The 17,856-nt window shown below is 34.0% G+C and overlaps 1 protein-coding gene and 2 long non-coding RNA genes across 3 annotated transcripts; all 3 read right to left on the reverse strand.

Moving 5' to 3' along the window:
* Nucleotides 1-1,088: 1,088 nt before the first annotated feature.
* Nucleotides 1,089-2,838, reverse strand: LOC145795499 (uncharacterized). The gene is made up of 2 exons (XR_014336535.1): nucleotides 2,631-2,838; nucleotides 1,089-1,490 (listed from the first exon to the last, which is right to left on the reverse strand). It is a non-coding gene; the product is annotated as an uncharacterized LOC145795499 (long non-coding RNA).
* A 197-nt stretch (nucleotides 2,839-3,035) lies between these two features.
* On the reverse strand, nucleotides 3,036-10,148 carry LOC114290274 (uncharacterized). Its single transcript, XR_014336533.1, has 7 exons — nucleotides 10,009-10,148; nucleotides 7,438-7,528; nucleotides 6,057-6,164; nucleotides 4,642-5,904; nucleotides 4,410-4,505; nucleotides 3,664-3,842; nucleotides 3,036-3,173 (listed from the first exon to the last, which is right to left on the reverse strand). It is a non-coding gene; the product is annotated as an uncharacterized LOC114290274 (long non-coding RNA).
* Nucleotides 10,149-10,782: 634 nt separating this feature from the next.
* Nucleotides 10,783-11,765, reverse strand: LOC114290261 (protein NDR1). Its single transcript, XM_028234131.2, has one exon. It carries the CDS (start codon nucleotides 11,619-11,621, stop codon nucleotides 10,992-10,994), a length of 630 nt encoding a protein of 209 aa, XP_028089932.2. The 5' UTR covers nucleotides 11,622-11,765; the 3' UTR covers nucleotides 10,783-10,991.
* Between the last annotated feature and the right edge of the window lie 6,091 nt (nucleotides 11,766-17,856).

Here is a 17,856-nt window from a genome sequence, read left to right on the forward strand (position 1 = left end):
GGTGCATATAATACACATCCTTTGAGAGGTGTGTAATATATTGTCTTTTATATTTAGTGAATATTTTTTTTTATTTTAATTAATTTTTTCTTGTGCTTTTTAGTTGTAACATAATCTAAATGCATCTACAAAGTAAATAAATTAACTAAAATATTAAAAATAAAAAAAAATTAAATAAAAATAAATGTACATTTTTTTTTAGTATTTTTTTTCATATTTAGTTAATTTATTGTCTTAGACATATCTAATCTTGATATTTCCACCGAGTACAAAAATTCGATTAAAATATGAAGAAAGTTAAGTAAAGACAAAAGAAAACTCCTTTAAAAATAATTTTTGAAAATTTAAACTAAACAAAACCTTTTTATTTGATTTAGAGTTTTTAAAAATAATTTTATTTGTATTTGAATTTTTTAAAAACATTTTAATTACTTTTAAAAAAAAATTTGATTGACTTAATTTAAAATATATTTAAAAGCATAAAATTTATGCACAAAAATACAAAAAACATGTATAAAAATGTAGTATATTTTTGTATTTTGTTGTATTTAATGATTTCTTTTTTCCAAAATTTATAGTTTTAGGTGTAATTTAGATTAAGTGAATCTAAAATTTTTAAAAATGTTATTAAAATGTTAGGAAAATTCAACAAAAACAAAACATACAAATCAAACTTTAAAAAATTGCTTTTTAAAACACTAAATCAAACATATTTTATTTTATTTTGGGACTCAGATTCTCCATATTTCAAATATGAACTTTATAAATAATTTGATAATCTTGCGTGTCATATTATAAATCATTTTAACATAGCAGACGTTTGGGATTGACTTTTTTAGTTATTTTTTTAATTAAATTTAAATTGTACTTAACTAGACGAATAAGAAAAATAAATAAAAAATGAAAAAAATCAAAATAATTGTTTTGGCTTTTTTCATATTCTTTGTTTTTAAATCTTTTGGTCCGTCTATCCAAAAAACATTCACATCCATTATATCATGTCTAGAATTACGGCAATAATTCAATGATTATAAGTGTTTTGAGACCAAAAAAAAATTTTAACAGCATAAGATATTTGGCCGAGCATACAAGGTGAGAATCATGTGATCACTCTTTTTCATTTTCTCAATATATATTTTTGTTTTGGTAAAGCATGGAATGAAATTGGTTAAATTTAATCAATTTAATAAGATGTCTAGGAAGAGACTCAACTGAATTCCTTAGATGGCGTTTGGCATGAAAGTTGGGTTGATTTTTTGACTAAATTTAACATACCATAACAAGACCATCCACACATGGTAAAAGCACCTTTCAACTATATCCCTGCACTGATATAGATTGCGTTGAAGCTTTAGCAGCCTTGCAAGCTATCTAGTTTGCCAAAGACTTGTGTCTTCCATGTATCCAACTTGAAGGTGACTCCATGAATGTGATTCATGCTATTCAGGCTCCTGGTGCGGCTCTTTCTCCATATGGCCATCTTGCATTGGCTGCACACAACTTATTGTTTAGCTTTGGGTCTTTTTCGGTGTCCCATGTTTAGCAAGAGGGTAATTCTATAGCTCATGGTTTGAGCAGGTTAGCGTTTGACGGCATTGGTATGCGAGTTTGGATGGAGGATGTTCCACCCTTGCTTCAATCTTTAACTGTATCTGATGTACCTATTGTTTCCTGTTAATCTTACTCCTCTCTGTTCTAAAAAAAAAAAAGAACTATATCCCTGTGATTCTTTCTATCCCTGTCAGTTGCAAATATAGTTTATGAAATTTGTAGGTTTGAATTGAATTTTCACATGTTTTTACTTTTTGCCTGCTTATGCTAAATGTCAATTTTTTAATTTAAAAAAAAATGTCAAGGGTCAATTCAAAACAAAAATAATAATTACATAAAGAAAAAAATAATAAAATTAAAACATAAGACCTTAGGATCAATAAAGAACACTTTTATCTTTTGAGTAATACATATTTCTATTTATTTGAATAGCACATGTCTCGCATATGCAAACCGTTAATTAATTATAAAACACAGCTTCTTTTCCCTCCTTTGCTTCTCGTTTATTTTTTTATTCAAACAATAATCATATATATATATATATATATATATTTCATATCTCTTGCCATCAGCTGTGCTTAAATGACCACGCGTGAGTGTATGCGGAGCCAGGGTTTGAAAAAAAAAAGGAAAGAAGCTTGAGCTTGAGCTTGGGATAGGACTCAACATAAATGGGATTACTTTCAGTCCAACAGAAGCGTAAAATTGACAACAGAGAACTCTACTCGTAGTTTTCAAAACTTAAAATTGGAAGAAAAATAATAAGAAAATTATAAAAAAAAATAAAAAATGAAAGATGATACAAAGGAGGTGGTGGTGATGAAAAAATCATACCAACGAACTTTATCTATTTGCCCAATGAAGAAAGAGAGGTCCATATTACATGAGTCGCATGTTGGTGAGGGTATGCGTCTAAGTATCTGGTTCATCTAATTCTCATTGTTCAAGGACACTAAGACATAGCTAGATTTCAAATAAGAAATTTATTTTTATCTTTTCAGAATAAAAGTAGTGTGGACAAACTAATGTAGGGAACTTTACACATAAAATTGATATCTAATGCATTGTTATATAGTTACCTTGACTTTAAGCATATATAATGGGAGCATGTCTAACGAACCATGTCAGACATATAACCTTTCTCAATGTTGAGAGTCCAGCGAATTGGGATCCTCCCCTTGCACTCCCTCCTTGCATCCCTCCTTGCAGGCCCTTCGGGCCCATTTTTAGGCCCAATTTTGATAATCCGAACCGTTAATATTTTAAGATTTATTCAGTATATCATACCTGTAAAAAATCAAGTTGATCGGATATCAGAAAGTATGTGTTCGGAAAACTGTTTATTAAATTCTTTTAAAAAATAGTTTTTAGTTCGATTTTTCTGAACACATGCTTTTTGAAATCCGATCAACTTGATTTTTTACAGGTATGATATACTGAATAAATCTTAAAATATGAACGGTTCAGATTATCAAAATTGGGCCTAAAAGTGGGCCCGAAGGCCCTGCAAGGAGGGAGTGCAAGGAGGGAGCGCAAGGGGAGGATCTTGACTCGATCAAGAAGCTGCTCAATAATCATATCAGAAGCTGTAGTCTTTCCTGATACTGCACCTCCAGCAACTCCTGTCCCACAGAATGTTTTATAGAATCCATGTATTAATAAAAAAGGAGGACCCTTTTACTGTTAAAAAAAATTGAAGGAAAAAAGATAATCTAATAAAAAGAAAGAAACATAATTTATAAAAGCAAGGAATAAAGTTCCCTCATGGTGTAATATATATGTCTGTAAGTTAAGAACAAATCACTGAACAAGAGGCCAATAACAAATAGTAGAAGTAATACAAAGAAAGTACAGATGTTGAGCGTTTGTAACACAACATTTTTAACCCCCCAAAATCAACTGAATAGATTATGTGAAAAGAAGCACCAAGGGGGTGCAAACCATATAAGAGAATAGACTAACATCTCAATTTTCAAAATTCATGCTCAATGGTGAATTATCAGTTCAAATCAAAAAATTCATTATGTATGAAGACTGAAAAATCTAGATGCAATAAACAAGGCAATATGAGGGAACGATTAAAATGATCTCCTGTGTTGTGCCTAAACTTACCAATGACAAAAGGTTGCTTATGCACATGTTCAGCTGCTGATGTTGTCGGTTGCTCCACCTCTGAAGTTCTTGGCTCCAATCCATCCAAGTGAAATCCAGAAAAAGAACCCCTGATGAACCTTCTATGAAATCAACAACTAATTTAGAATTAGAACCCATGTGGTGAGCCCTCCCACACCCTGCATGTTTGAAGAATAAAGGTTAGTGAAGTGGTTTAAGAAATTATCTATTCACAAAGCCAATAAAAACTGTATATAGTTCACAATGGCACTCCAGCAGGATCAATCAAAACTACGTCGTAGGGTTTGTTGATTACCAAGAATCGCTGAATCTTAAATCACATTAGCTTTCAATTCCAATGCAATAATAGTCAAGCCAGGCAATAAAAGGCAACAATTTCATTGCTCATTGTTTTCCGAGTTACACATAAAACTTTTTCAGATGTAAGAAAGACATTCATCAGAGAATGAGAAAATAACACGCAACTGTTGTTCTCAGTCTCCATTCCTACAATTCGGCTACTTAAAATTTCAATTTGCCCATGTTTTCATCAAATTCTATAATTTTTGAATTCCCAAGTTTTCACTTGTTCACCTAGAAACCATATGAAACCATAGCAAAAATAACCATTCAAAATCCAAAGATAATCAATTAATAAAATTTGACCGGCTTAGAACTTACTAAACATTTTCAAAACATTTTACAAAATTCTAGCCAACTCGAATAGCCAAAAAAAAAAAAAAAACCAGTATTTACACCAGAATCGAACCTCTTTGAGCTCAATCATGTTCTTGTTGATAGTCTTGAAACACTGAATGTATGCATCCCCAAGAACCAACCCGCTACCCAAACACACAAAAATCAACTTGTAAACAAATCCAAGATTTCAGAAAAAAGTTCAAATAGAGTTAAGGAAAAAAGGGTAGAGAATGAAAAACAGTGGGGAAAAAAAGGAAAAATGATTAGTTTATATCATACACAATTCCTCTGGTAATGAAATCTCCAAGCATTCTTGATCCCTATGAATGAATGCCCCACCAAATTTCCTAGACAACCAAACATACATGAATCACAACAAAGTCGATATATACAAATGAATAACAACAACAATTTCACATTTTGCATCAAGAAGAAAAAAGAGAAGAAAAGGATAAACAAAAACAAAAGCCAAAAAATAACCACACCAATGATTTGGTAAAAAGCTTACAAAGCGTCCTGAGATTTATAAAAAGTATTTTGAATTTGGTAATAAGTGTCATGAGATCTACTGATCTATTTCTTTTTCATGTGCCCTAGGAAGACACAAAATATATACACATACATAAAATTTACAGTAATCAGTTCTGAAGTCTGATAATTTTCCAACCAGTTGCTGTCAAATAATCTGCTAGAGAGGGACAACATATATTTTGGGGGGGATATGGGGGCAAGGCGTCATATATAAGCTTGGGCCCTGAGGGAACACTCCATGACCCTACAATTCACTGATTGATGTCAACTTTTCATATCATGCTCCCCACTCCCATCATCACACAAAGTGTTTGGCTGAAAAGGAAAGAAAAGAATAAGAAGAAGAAAGGAGCAGCCCAATGGCCAATTCACAATCCTTTTTCTTGGATGAAATCAGGAGAATTTTGTTCACCTCATCACAAGAGTCCCTGACACCACTTTTCACAGATCCCACCATGATCATGATTCATGATTATCCATCCATCCCAGAAGAGGGTCCACATTAGAAGTATGGAAAAAATTCTAGAGAAGCCAAATCACCCCAAATTCTATTGTACTTTTTAATTACACAAAATTACATAAAAATATCAATCCCAACTTTGGAGAAAAACAAATTATTCAATTATCAAATTACTGTGTGTTTGATGAATCTTCACTTTTTGGAGGTTGCTCCTGCATCCAGTTTATGGCTCTATAGTATGAACAAACTATAGATTTAAAAATTATAAAAGAGTATGATTATCATCAAAAGCTTAGAAGCAAAAGGAAAGAACTAAAGAGAACTTATCAAACTGACAAGTGTATGAAATTCAAATGAAAAAGATAAAATAGATTGCCATCTGACATAAAGTGTAATCATCCCCACAAATTTGCATTTGAGAGAAAGAAAAGAAACCTGAAATTAAGGGCAAAAAAGCAAAAGCTAAAGCTAAAGAAATCTTCAGCAAAAACCTACAAATTCCCACAGAAATTCTTTGCCCACCTTCAATTCAGAGCTCATGTTTATAGTTTCTAAAAGAAAGGGTAATGAAAAATAAATGAGTTCCATTATGCAATCAACTACGAGATAAATCATCATACTGTATCCGGTTCTGCAATTTAAAACAGCTGACCAAAGAATAGAAAACATTAACGCAAAAGGAACCAAAAGTTTAAGTTGATACCTCAGAATCTCTTGATCCAAGTAAACTCTTGTCATTTATATTAGCTGATCCTATCAAGGATATGGATATACAGTCATCAATCATCATGATTTTGCTACGCACATACGTCTGCAGAAACATAAGAATGCAAAATGAGATGTGAATATCTTCTCTCCATACCATATTTCACATGATCCATTTCCCAAGCATGCCAGCTATTCACTAAAATTTGGTTTTCTTGTTTACTTTGTAGGAATTGGGTTCAAACTTTCCCCAGCTACTTCTCATTAATAGTCTCCTAGTGCATACAAAAAGGGGTGTGCGTGATTTGTTTAACTCTCTCACTACCAGTTGATTCCCAGACCTATCCCTTTGTGCCATCAAGTAATCATAATCTTATTCTTGGATCTTGTTAGTCATATTGAGGGAATTAATATTTTTATAGATTCTTCTAATCTATATGTATACTAAACTACTATAGTATTAGAATTTTTTTTAATTAATTTGTTTGTTTGATTTTGGCCCCCCCTTTTTTTTCATTTTCTTATAGTGTCTTCTTTATTATGTTTCTTTTTCCTTCAAATGAATCCAAAACCCCATCGTATATCTCTCCACGGGTCAAAGAAAGCAAGACACTTCAAATATTTTTCTATTTATTTTTAACTATTGGAAAAAGGGAGGATTTTCTATTTGTTCATTCAATTCAATAAGCTATTAAAAAAATTGAAAAAAAGTAGACTGGAAATGAAAGCCTCTTTCTCACATATCGGATGGGTAATCAATAATTGTTGCTCCTATAACATTGTAGTTTTGGCTTCTATATAGAATTTTAGTTTCAAAATTCATGCCTTTGAAACTATTATGAGTTGTACATCACCTTAAATACAATTTCCAGCATTTAAATATTAATTCCATCATTAAATCTTTAACTTCAGTATGTAAATTAAATTTCCAGCAGCAAGTATTTATTTTCAGCAATTTAGATTAGCAGATTTGTGCTTAACTCATTCAAGTAATGCAACATTGGTTATTACCATACTTCACATATATTTGCACACTTACATGGAATCAAACTTTTCTCAATACCAATACATGAACTGTTCCTTGAACTGAAATAGCCCAAGACACAACCAACCATGTTCTATTAATTAAGAACATGCTGCAAACTCCACAAACATATATTCCCATGTGCAACTCATTAAAACATCCAGAAATTAAGTAAATGGTGAGAAAGGGGCTCTGAGGAGGTAACATAGAGATCAACCTCATTTGATTTAAATAATTCAGTAAAAGTGATAAATAAATAAAAAAATTTAAAAGAACGACCGTTTAGACAAAGAGATCCTAATGGAAACACTCAATTGTCCATATTGTTCTGCACAGTTCAGGGTAACCATCTTACCAGTATCAAGAATGCCCCTTGAAAATCCTTTAATTCTCTTCTCCAATCCAGGTTTTTCATCATCTAATCAACACGTTCACACTATTCAGTTCTGCAACAGTAAATGGAAAGTAGAACATAAGCAGCAGGAATAATGGAGGGAACATACCAAATCTTGAGCGCTTAGATCTCGAGTTAGATTTCGTAAGATCAATATATAAGGTGGATCCCTTCTCAAGGTCAAACACCATTCCCTGAAGAAAAACATTTACAATCAAAAGATTTTAGTATGTGGATTCTATACTGTGGGAGCCGGATAATTGGAATAATGAGAAGCGTGCTCTAGAAGACAGATATACACGGCTCTACCCTGCACGATAAGGATGCCAAATATAATAGATAGGCCGAATAAATACTGAACTATGGAGCCAAGTAAATAAGAGGACAATGAGTGACAAGTGGGCCTGGCCACGAGGCCCAGGAAATAAGTATAAATAAAGGAACAACAGACTAAGAAAGGCATGTGAGAATTGTTGTGCTTAACTTAAAATACAAGCATTCTTAAGTCTGGAGACTGACTTGTCCCTCGGAGTGCTAATTCCGGCGCCCCCGACCGGAGTGTTTATTCTTTTTCAGGTGACCAGAAGAGGATCACGAGCGTTCCCCAGGATCAGAAGAGTATTTCCAAACCACTTCTCCACATGTACCATTAAAAAAGTTTTACAACATGACAGCACCATAACATCTCCAGATAAAAACCTATAACACTATCAAAAGTTATCTGGTGTTTCCTTTCTGGATGGAGCAGCCAATATCAAAGATATTTTTCTTACAAGTGCCAAAAGCAAATGCAACTGATGTGATGAAATGACTAATATTGGCTATCAATTGATGATATTATCATTGAAATTCTATAGATATAGCATTCAGAATTTCCTTGTACTTGTCCATAAGCTTCCCTAGTTTTTGTGTTCTTAAACAGAGCCATAAGAGTACCCAAGGTGTTTTGTACCTACTTTGATTCAGTAGATAAGAACACAACCTGATAAACAAAACGTACAAGGCCAGCTCTAATACTGGCTATACATAGGATATCACCAATATGGGTTAGCCTTTGCCCTTTATCCATATTAAATTTAAATTTGAGTAAAAAAAACTCCCAAAACCCTTTCCAATCCTTTATTCAGACTCGTATCAAATTGAGTTCCCCCCCCTCCCCCTCCTTTTACTCAAATCAAGAGACTCAAATGTTTATCATTCAGCCATTAGTGACGTTTGTACACAAATTTATGCTTAAATATGAGTTTATCCATTAGAGTTCTTCATATCAAATAAAGCTTTTACTCACAAGTGGACAAGAGGGTGAATAGACTACTATAAGCTAAAAATCAAGTTCCAACTTTAGGGGCAAAGGAATTAGGTGGAATTGAGTTAGGTAGGACTTTGGTTCAAATTGCCTAATTAGAATTCGGCAAAAAATTCAAACTACCAAAATAAAGCAGGAACAAATAATTCAAAAGGCAATTGACCAAAACAGAACAAGTCAGATTTACGGATTAAGCAATATTGATGCTGTTAAACATCTCATTTGGAGAAAGAAATTAAAGAAAGTGATAAAGGGACAGAACCCAGGGGAAAAAAAAAGGAAAGTTAACCAATTTTCTTGAGAAAAAATAAGAAGAATTACCAAAATGAAGGGGAGCAATCAGAGCGAAATCAAATCAAAAGGTGCGGTGTTTTTGTTTTTTTTTTTTTTGTTCCTTTTCTTTTTTTGTTTCTAATATGTATATCAGTTTCTAGATTGTAGTTTAGCTTCTACTTTATTGAGGATCTTGCTGTTTCCTTTTTGGGTTGTAAGGGAGTATGGCCCATTGCCTTTGCTTCTATTTTAAAATGGTTCAATGCTGTTTGAATGAGGAGATTACCATATTGGTCCAGTACTATTTCATCCAATTGGGAGTTATCTCTGAATTCCGAATGATACTACTATACATTTCTCAACAATCTCAACCTTACCTGGTTGGGATAATTCAGTCTGCATATCCATAGTTTGTTTTTTTAGTAATTAATTGAAGTCAAATAATAAAACCAGGTTAGGTATTTTATACAACTAGGTCAGTGTAAGCTTCAAATAATACAACCAGGTCAGTGTGAGTTTCAAATTGTTTTTTATTTTTTATTTTATGGTATTTTATTTTATTTATACGTTATCCTTTCTAACCTAAATGCATCTTGTGGGTTTTTATTAGAATTTGATCACGTCATATCCCTACTACTATGTTCTGTACATTTGTTTATTGTGATTCAATTTGATTCTCTTGTGAATTTGTGATTCATTTGTTTATTGTGATTCAATTTTATTCTCTTGTGAATTTGTGGTTCAAACATATTGCCTAACACATGGTGAACAATTTGTGGAGGCTAGACATCTCAGTCTCTTATTCAAACATATTTGCAAACACATGGTAGATAAATCGTAAAGACAACAAAACATGAATAAAACAATGCCATAAATGTATAACATTAAATCGAAACAGACATACAATGGAAAACAGAAGCAGACAGAAAAATAAACAGAGAAGAAGAACATACCAGCTATTCTGATGCAAACCACATGGAAGCAACCACTTTGCCAATATGAAGGTCCAAATAGTTCACAACACTTGGAATCTCTTTTGAAATAAGACAATCAGTGTTTTGCAGATTGAAAGATTGAAACCACAAAATTTGTGTATACCAAATTACTGCTTGCAGTGACTCACCTGCTTGGTTCTGCATCACATAGGGACTCCCACTATTGGGGGGACAAGAAACCAACAAAACACACGGACTCAGGTATGGACTAATGAGGAGAAACATCCAGTTACAGACCAAATATATCTTATTTAGTTTTACATTTTTTTCTGGTTCAAATCTCTATTTCAAATCCTTCAACTAAATATATTGTTAATGTGTTTGATTTCACACATTTTTTTCTCTTTTTTCTTTAAATTTTTTCAAATTCTCTGATCAAATATATTGTTAGTGCCAATTTGAAAATACAATAAAAAGTCAAAAATTAATTTTTAACTTATTTTGAATTACATCACTTTTTATATTTTTTACACATTTTTTTTCAAAAACAAATTTAAAAAAAAAAATTAAAAACTAATTTTTAATCATTTTTTCAAAACACTGTTTGGTTTGATGATTTGAAAAAGAAATTTTAAACAAAATATAACTACCTATTACTTTCTCAAATTCACAACTAAACAGTGTTAGATTCAAGCGAATTGTTTGCTTGCGTTCTTTTATAGATAGCTTATAGATATAGATTATTCAAATGAAATTAGCATCATCACATTCAATTGAAAAAACAAAAAAACCTTTACGTGGAATATCTTCCTCCTATAATAAGGAAAAAAGGGTACCAAAAAAAAAATTACAATTATAGGAAAAAGGGGTAAAAAAAAAAAAAATACAAAATCACAGTCGACAGAAAAATATCTAAAAACAATACACTATCCAATCCAACGTAATCATCACCGCAAAATTAAACAAAAGTGAGAGAGAGAGAGAGAGAGAGATTATCGATGCTAAATAAAAAGGGCCAAATTTAAAAAAGTAAAAACAACAACCAGCCCCAACCGCGCACGATAGCACCGTCTCTCCGGTGCGCCGGACCTGAGCCTAATACCCTTCTTATAGGCTTTCTCACCCAAGTCGTTGACTTCAACGTCAGCACCCACAGCCAATCTATGCTTCTTGGTCTTCCAAGCCAAGATCTTGAATCTCACCGCCGTCACCAAATCCACCCTGAAAACCGTCGACCCATTCTCCGCCGCCACAACCTCCTTCCACGGCACGCCACGTGTCGCCACCGTCTCTGTCCGGTGAGCATTCTTGTGATGCCCTTGGTAAAAGCTCGAAAAGGACTGGTTGGCTATAGGAAATGTCTTGTTGGGGGCGTAATAAAGGGTGAGATTGAGGGTATCGTAGTAAATTCCCTTGTCCTTGTTTGGGTTGTCGAGCTTGAGATCGAAGTAGATGGTGGTGTTGTTTTGGGAATTAGAGGTTTTGTTGAGGGCAGGAACGTAAAAGTATTGGATGGAGCAAATTGGGTTTGTTGTACGGAGACTGAGCCACATAAAGAGAGCTGTGAGGCCTGAGGTTAGTATGAAGCTGAAACAGCACCGGCAACAGCTGGCACAGCCGGAGTCCGACATGGTGGAAATGGGTTTTACGGTGGTCAACGGCGGAGCACGGTGGTTGTTGGTGGAGCAGGTGGGATTTAGTGATGAGAGAGAAGAGAAAAAATGGATTCAGACGGAATATATGTGGCGGATCATGTTGGTGTGTTTTTTTTTTTTTTTTTTGGGGGTTTTTGGGAGAATGATTGGATTGGGAGTGTGAATTATGGATGGAATTTGAAGTGAAACTTCGAGGTTAGCTCGAAGAAGAAGAAGGCAAAGTGGTATGTTTGGGAACACGGTTTAACCAGCGTGTTACTCGGTACAACTACCGATTAAAATATGGAATTGACTACAAACTTGACTTCCACTTATAAAATTCAAATGGTAAATTACGCTTTACTATCACTATTTTTTATATTTCGGCACTTGATGCATAAATTTAAATTTAAATTTAAATTTAAATAATTTAAATTATTTTTTTTAAAGATTCACGATCTAAAACATTAAGGGTGTGTTTGGTAGAGTTTTATAAATATAATTTGAAAGTACGAGTTATATTTTGAGTTTATGAATTTTGAAATTATGATTTGAGTGTAGAAAATTTGTTTGGTAAAATAATTTTGAATTTAGTGGGAAATTTTTGATGTGTCATATGATATTTGATACAAAAATTTACAACTCATAACTAAACATACAACTCAAAATTCTATTAAGGCACATAAAAAAATTTAAAAATTCGAAAAATATTTATTATAAAGAAAAATTCAAATTTGAGTAAATTATTTTTTTTAAAAATTCACGATCTAAAACATTAGGGTTGTGTTTGGTAGAGTTTTATAAATATAATTTTAAAGTATGAGTTATATTTTGAATTTGTGAATTTTGGAATTATGATTTGAGCGTAGAAAATTTGTTTGGTAAAATAATTTTGAATTGAGTGGGAAATTTTTGATGTGTCATATGATATTTGATACAAAAATTTACAACTCATAACTAAACATACAACTCAAAATCCTATTAAAGCACATAAAAAAAATTTAAAAATTCGAAAAATATTTTTTCGAATATATAAAAATTAACATATATCAATTGCACAAAAAAAAAAATTGCACTGTTCCTGTTAACCGGCCGTACGATCGATGGAACGTCCGGTGAGACGACCGGTTTGGCCAAATTTGAAAAAAAAAAAAATGAAAATCACACCTCAGATTGAGTTTTGTGTAGAGTTTTGTAAATGTTGTGAAAATGTGATTTGAGTGTGGTATCCAAACATCATGTTGAAATATAGGGGTAGAAATATAGTTTGGAAATCATTCCAAACAGTACCTAAGTTTATAAGGACAAGTTCCAATTTAATGACCAAAAGACCTTTCCATCTCACATGTTTTAGTTCTGTCACTCTCAAATCTGGAAAATTATACAATACTCATGGAACATCATGTGGCCATATTCCAAACTAATCATCAATTCCTTAGCCCCATGTTGTTTCCTTATCCCCAACATAAATTGCAGGCCCCTTCCCCTCTCCACCAATCAAAACTTTATAGAGTATCACGTGTCTATACTCCGGAAGTAATGAATAATCACCCCCTCAGATCTTAAAAGAATATCTTTCGCTTGCAGCCGCCGGAAGCGACATCTCCACTGCCGGCATCGTCTCCAATTTCCTATTTTCTCTTTATCATCTTCTTCTCTTTTTGTTACTCATCAATGGAAGTTAGGGCTTTACAACTTCAATTGTAGTTTGTGTTCGTCTCTCGTCAACAACATAGACACCAAAAAGGGGTTATATGACAACCCTCACCTCTGATTAGTGCTAAACTGTGATTGAGCATGATAAGTAATTGATTAAGCTGAAATTCTGAATTGATTGCATGAGTATGTTACTTAATTGCATTTCTATCTGTTTGTCATGAAATGATTTGTTCATGTTTTAATTTCGAATTGCGAATTAGAAGCCTTATCGGCAATCGATTCAGGAATTGATTAGTATTATATGCTAATTAGAATTTATGTGATTTTATGGTAAGTTTAATTAAAAATTGATTTGGAACGATTAATTAGATTAAATTATGCTAGATTAATTGAACCTTGGTAAGTACCCTTTTGCCATTGAGTGGCTTGACCCATTGGCCAACCTTTATTACACCTCATACATGTTTGATGCATTATTTTGTTCATCTTCTAGACCAAAACCGCGAGAGAGAGAGAGAGAGAGAGAGAGAGAGAGAGAGAGAGAGAGAGAGAGAGAAAGTAGGAGAAAAGCTTGATTTCAACAAGAATTGGCTTGGAAAATTAGAGGAATTGAGGAGATTTGCAAAAATTGAGCTTCCATACCTAGAATTCAAGACCTAAGGTAGGAAATTCATCCTTTTATTTATGCATTTGAGTTGTTACATGCATGGTTCATGAGAAATTAGTGATTTGAGTCAAGAATTAGCTCAATGTGTTAAATTAAGAGCCCATTCATGCATGCATGTCCATGTTATTGAGTTTTGAGGCCATTTTCATGAGAATTCCTACTTGCATGTTCATATTTTTGGTGGTAGTCCATGAATTCATCATGTTCTTAAGCTCAATCTTGCATTTGATCTTGTTTTGGAACATTAGAGTTCATGGGAACTCATGCATGTACGATTTTGCATTGTTCTTGCATTATTCTTCAAGTCTCTTCAAAATTGTGTTCAATTGGCTTACTTTTGGGCTTGATTTCATAAATCGATTTTTGAAACATGTTATAGTATGAGTTTTCAAGTGTTTTCCAGAAAATTAGCCCAAAAGAATCGGGTTTGAAGCTTTAAAGGTTGAGTTTTGTGCTTGGGGATCAATCTGGAAATTCCAAATTTTCGATCCACGCTCGAGCGGAGGACTTCACGCTCGAGCGTACACTTTGAGTACATGCACTTCCGCTCGAGAGTATAAAGTCACGCTCGAGCGTGAAATGCATATGCCCAGAAGTTCATGTGTTTTGCAGTCCGCTCGAGCGAGAGAATTCACGTCGAGCGTGAATATCATGCATCCAGTACTTTTCATGAGTTTGCAGCCCGCTCGAGCGAAGGAAGTCACGCTCGAGCGGAGCTTCATTGTCTGCATGTTCGCTCGAGCGTGGACCCTTGTTTCAGCAAATTTTGAAAAGTGTTTTAATGTACATCTTTGCATCCTCATTCCATCCTAGGCATTCCTAGGCCAAGTTTAAGGCATTTTAATGAGGATAATGTTATAGAACCATACCAAGTCAAGTTAAGGGGCTAAGTTATTGATTCCCAAGTGTGTAACTTAGTGTGTGTTCGTTCTGCAACTGTGTAGGGTTGGCACCCGAGGACGCTGAGTAACCTGTCTGTATCGCAGTATTCTGTGAGTAACAATGTTGTAAAGATACGTTCAATTATAATTATTTTCGAACGATTATTTGTACTACTTTCTGAAAATGGCACTGTTTACTGAATGAATGTTTGTCCTATTTGTGACAACGCTCACTACTGTTTACTGATAACACCACTGATTACTGTTAAACTGAGACTGATCATGATAAGTAATTGAACTGACTGAATTACTAAACTGATTGATTGATTATGCTAGTTTGAATGCAATTCTATCTGTTGACTGTTAAATTATATGTTCATGTTTTATGCTTTAAATTACAAATTGAAGGCCTTATCGGCGGCCGAATCTGAAATTGATTAATGTTTTGTGCTAATTAAGATTTATATGATTTTATGGTATATTTACTTGAAATGTGATTTGGTATGATTAAAATAGATTTAATAAAGCTAAATTACAAGAGTTGGACTTAATTGCCATTTTGCCATTAGTGGGCTTTACTAGACAATTGTTTAGTCTTGACTTATCTATGCTATATATCATCCTTGTTCATTTGTGTGAGACCAAAACCGACTTGAGTGAGAGAGTGAGAGAAATTGAGTTCAACTTGGAGGTTTTGCTTGGAAATTATAGGAATTGAAGGATAATTTGCATAATTGAGCTCCCATATCTTGCATTCAAGACCTAAGGTAGGACATTTACCTTCTTGTTTGTGAATTCAAGTTAATTGTTGCATGGTTCATGGTAAATAGGAGCTTAAGATCATAAATTGGTTGTAAATTGTTGAATTGGAGCTTGATTCATGCATGCATGTGCATGGTCTTGCATTTTGAGGTTGTTTTTCATGAAATTCTTGCATGTATGTCCATATTATTGTTATAGTCCATGAATTCCTCATGTTTTTGAAAGGATTGGCTCATTTGTTCTTGAATTGGAAGCTGGAAGTTGATTTAATTCATACATGTTATGTTTTACATCATGTTCATGGAATTTGTTTAAATTGTGTTTTAATTGAACTACCTTTGAGTTTTGATTTTTCAAATTGATCATCAAAACATGTTATATTATGAGTTTTAAAGTGTTTTCAAGAAAATTAGCCCAAAAGGATCGAATTTGGTATATTGAAACTTGATTTTGAGCTTGAGGTTCAAATCTGGAAATTCCAGATTTTGGACTCCCGCTCGAGCGGGGTAAATGGCGCTCGAGCGGGAAATTCGTGTATCCATCACTTTTGTTGTGTTTTGAGTCCGCTCGAGCGGGGTTTTGCATGCTCGAGCGAGGACTTGTGTCACACGCTCGAGCGGGTGTCGAGCGCCCATCGAGCGTGATTTCACACATCCAGTACTTTTGCAGTTCGCTCAAGCGGGAAAGTTTACGCTCGAGCGGAGCCTTTTGTTTGCATGTCCGCTCGAGCAGGGAAACCCACGCTCGAGCGGGACCTCTATTTTTTGAAAATTCTGAAAATATTTTTAAAGTGCATCTTTGCATCCTCATTCCATCCTAGGCATTCCTAGGCCTAGTTTAAGGCATCTTAATGAGGATATTGATGTAGAACCATACCAAGACAAATTAGGGATTAAGTTATTATTTCCCGACTGTGTAGCTTAGTGTGTGTTCACTCTATAACTGTGTAGAGTTGGCATCCGAGGACGCGTACTAGCCTATCTGTAGCCCAGAACTCTGTGAGTAACAATGTTGTAAAGATATGTTCAATAATGATTATCTTCTGAACAATTGAACTGTACTGTTTTCTGAAATGATACTGTTACTGAATGAATGATGTCCTATCTGTGAACTGTATTCATGGCATCCATAGCAACCTACTGTTACTATATTGTACTGCTACTGTCACAGAGATCTCTGTCGGTTGCCATGTTAGAACCACTACTATTTACTGATATGATGGCCATCAATTGACTGTTCGGTCTGATAAGATTTACTGTACTGTTTTGCTATTGGATGTACCACATATGACTATTATAGTTTCTGAATGACTGTTATGGCATGAAATATGAGCCACAAACTGAACGACTATTATACTGATAACTGACTGTTTTCAATACTGAAAGGACATTCATTCTTAATCTCTTTACGCATATATTATTCACTGGGCTTTAGCTCACTGCTCATATCTATATGTAGGTGTACAGACACCGGACCGTTGCTAGGAGCGTCGGGCTAAGCTCCCGTTTTGTCAAAGCCAACCACCGTGCCTCACTGCGAGGTTCTCAGTCTTTCAAGCTAGGGCTTTTTGGGGTGTTTTAGTTTTCCCCCTTTGTATCTGTTTTGTAATTACTATATATACTGAATGATATCGTACTATACTATTATGGTAGGAATCCGGTCCCTAACTTGAATATTTGTACATGATGTATGTAGGTACTATTTTGTTCTGAATGTGTATATGATATGAAAAGTCTTTTTGCATACAGACCGTCACAGCTCATTGGGCATTTTTTAATTACTGTTTTGGCTTCCGCTAGTCCCTGTACTCTGTATTACTGTCTTACTATTAAGCAGGCCTTCGGTAATCTCGGATTACTGGCCGGTTACGGTGCTAAACCCATAGGGGTGGGTTTGGGTCGTGACACTATTGGTGAACTGTATTCGTGGCATCCATAGCAACTTACTGTTACTGTACTATTACCGCTACTGTTACAGAGATCTCTGTCAGTTCCAATGTTTGGAACTACTACTGTTTGATGGCCATCAATTAACTGTTCGGTCTGTTAAGACCTACTGTACTGTTTTGCTATGGGATGTACCACATATGACTACTATGGTTTCTAAATGACTGATATGGCATGAAATATGAGCCACTGATTGAATAACTAATTTACTGATACAAATGACTGTTTTAAGTACTGAAGGGACATTCATTCTTAACCCCTTTACGCATTTGTTGTTCACTGGGCTTTAGCTCACTGTTTATATTTATATATAGGTG

Source organism: Camellia sinensis, chromosome 7 (genome assembly GCF_055761805.1).
Source record: "Camellia sinensis isolate YWXY chromosome 7, ASM5576180v1, whole genome shotgun sequence".
Classification (NCBI taxonomy): domain Eukaryota; kingdom Viridiplantae; phylum Streptophyta; class Magnoliopsida; order Ericales; family Theaceae; genus Camellia; species Camellia sinensis.

Bases quoted from the DNA above. Each gene is read 5' to 3' on its own strand.
- LOC114290261 (XM_028234131.2), bottom strand. From the start codon at position 11,621: ATGTCGGACTCCGGCTGTGCCAGCTGTTGCCGGTGCTGTTTCAGCTTC.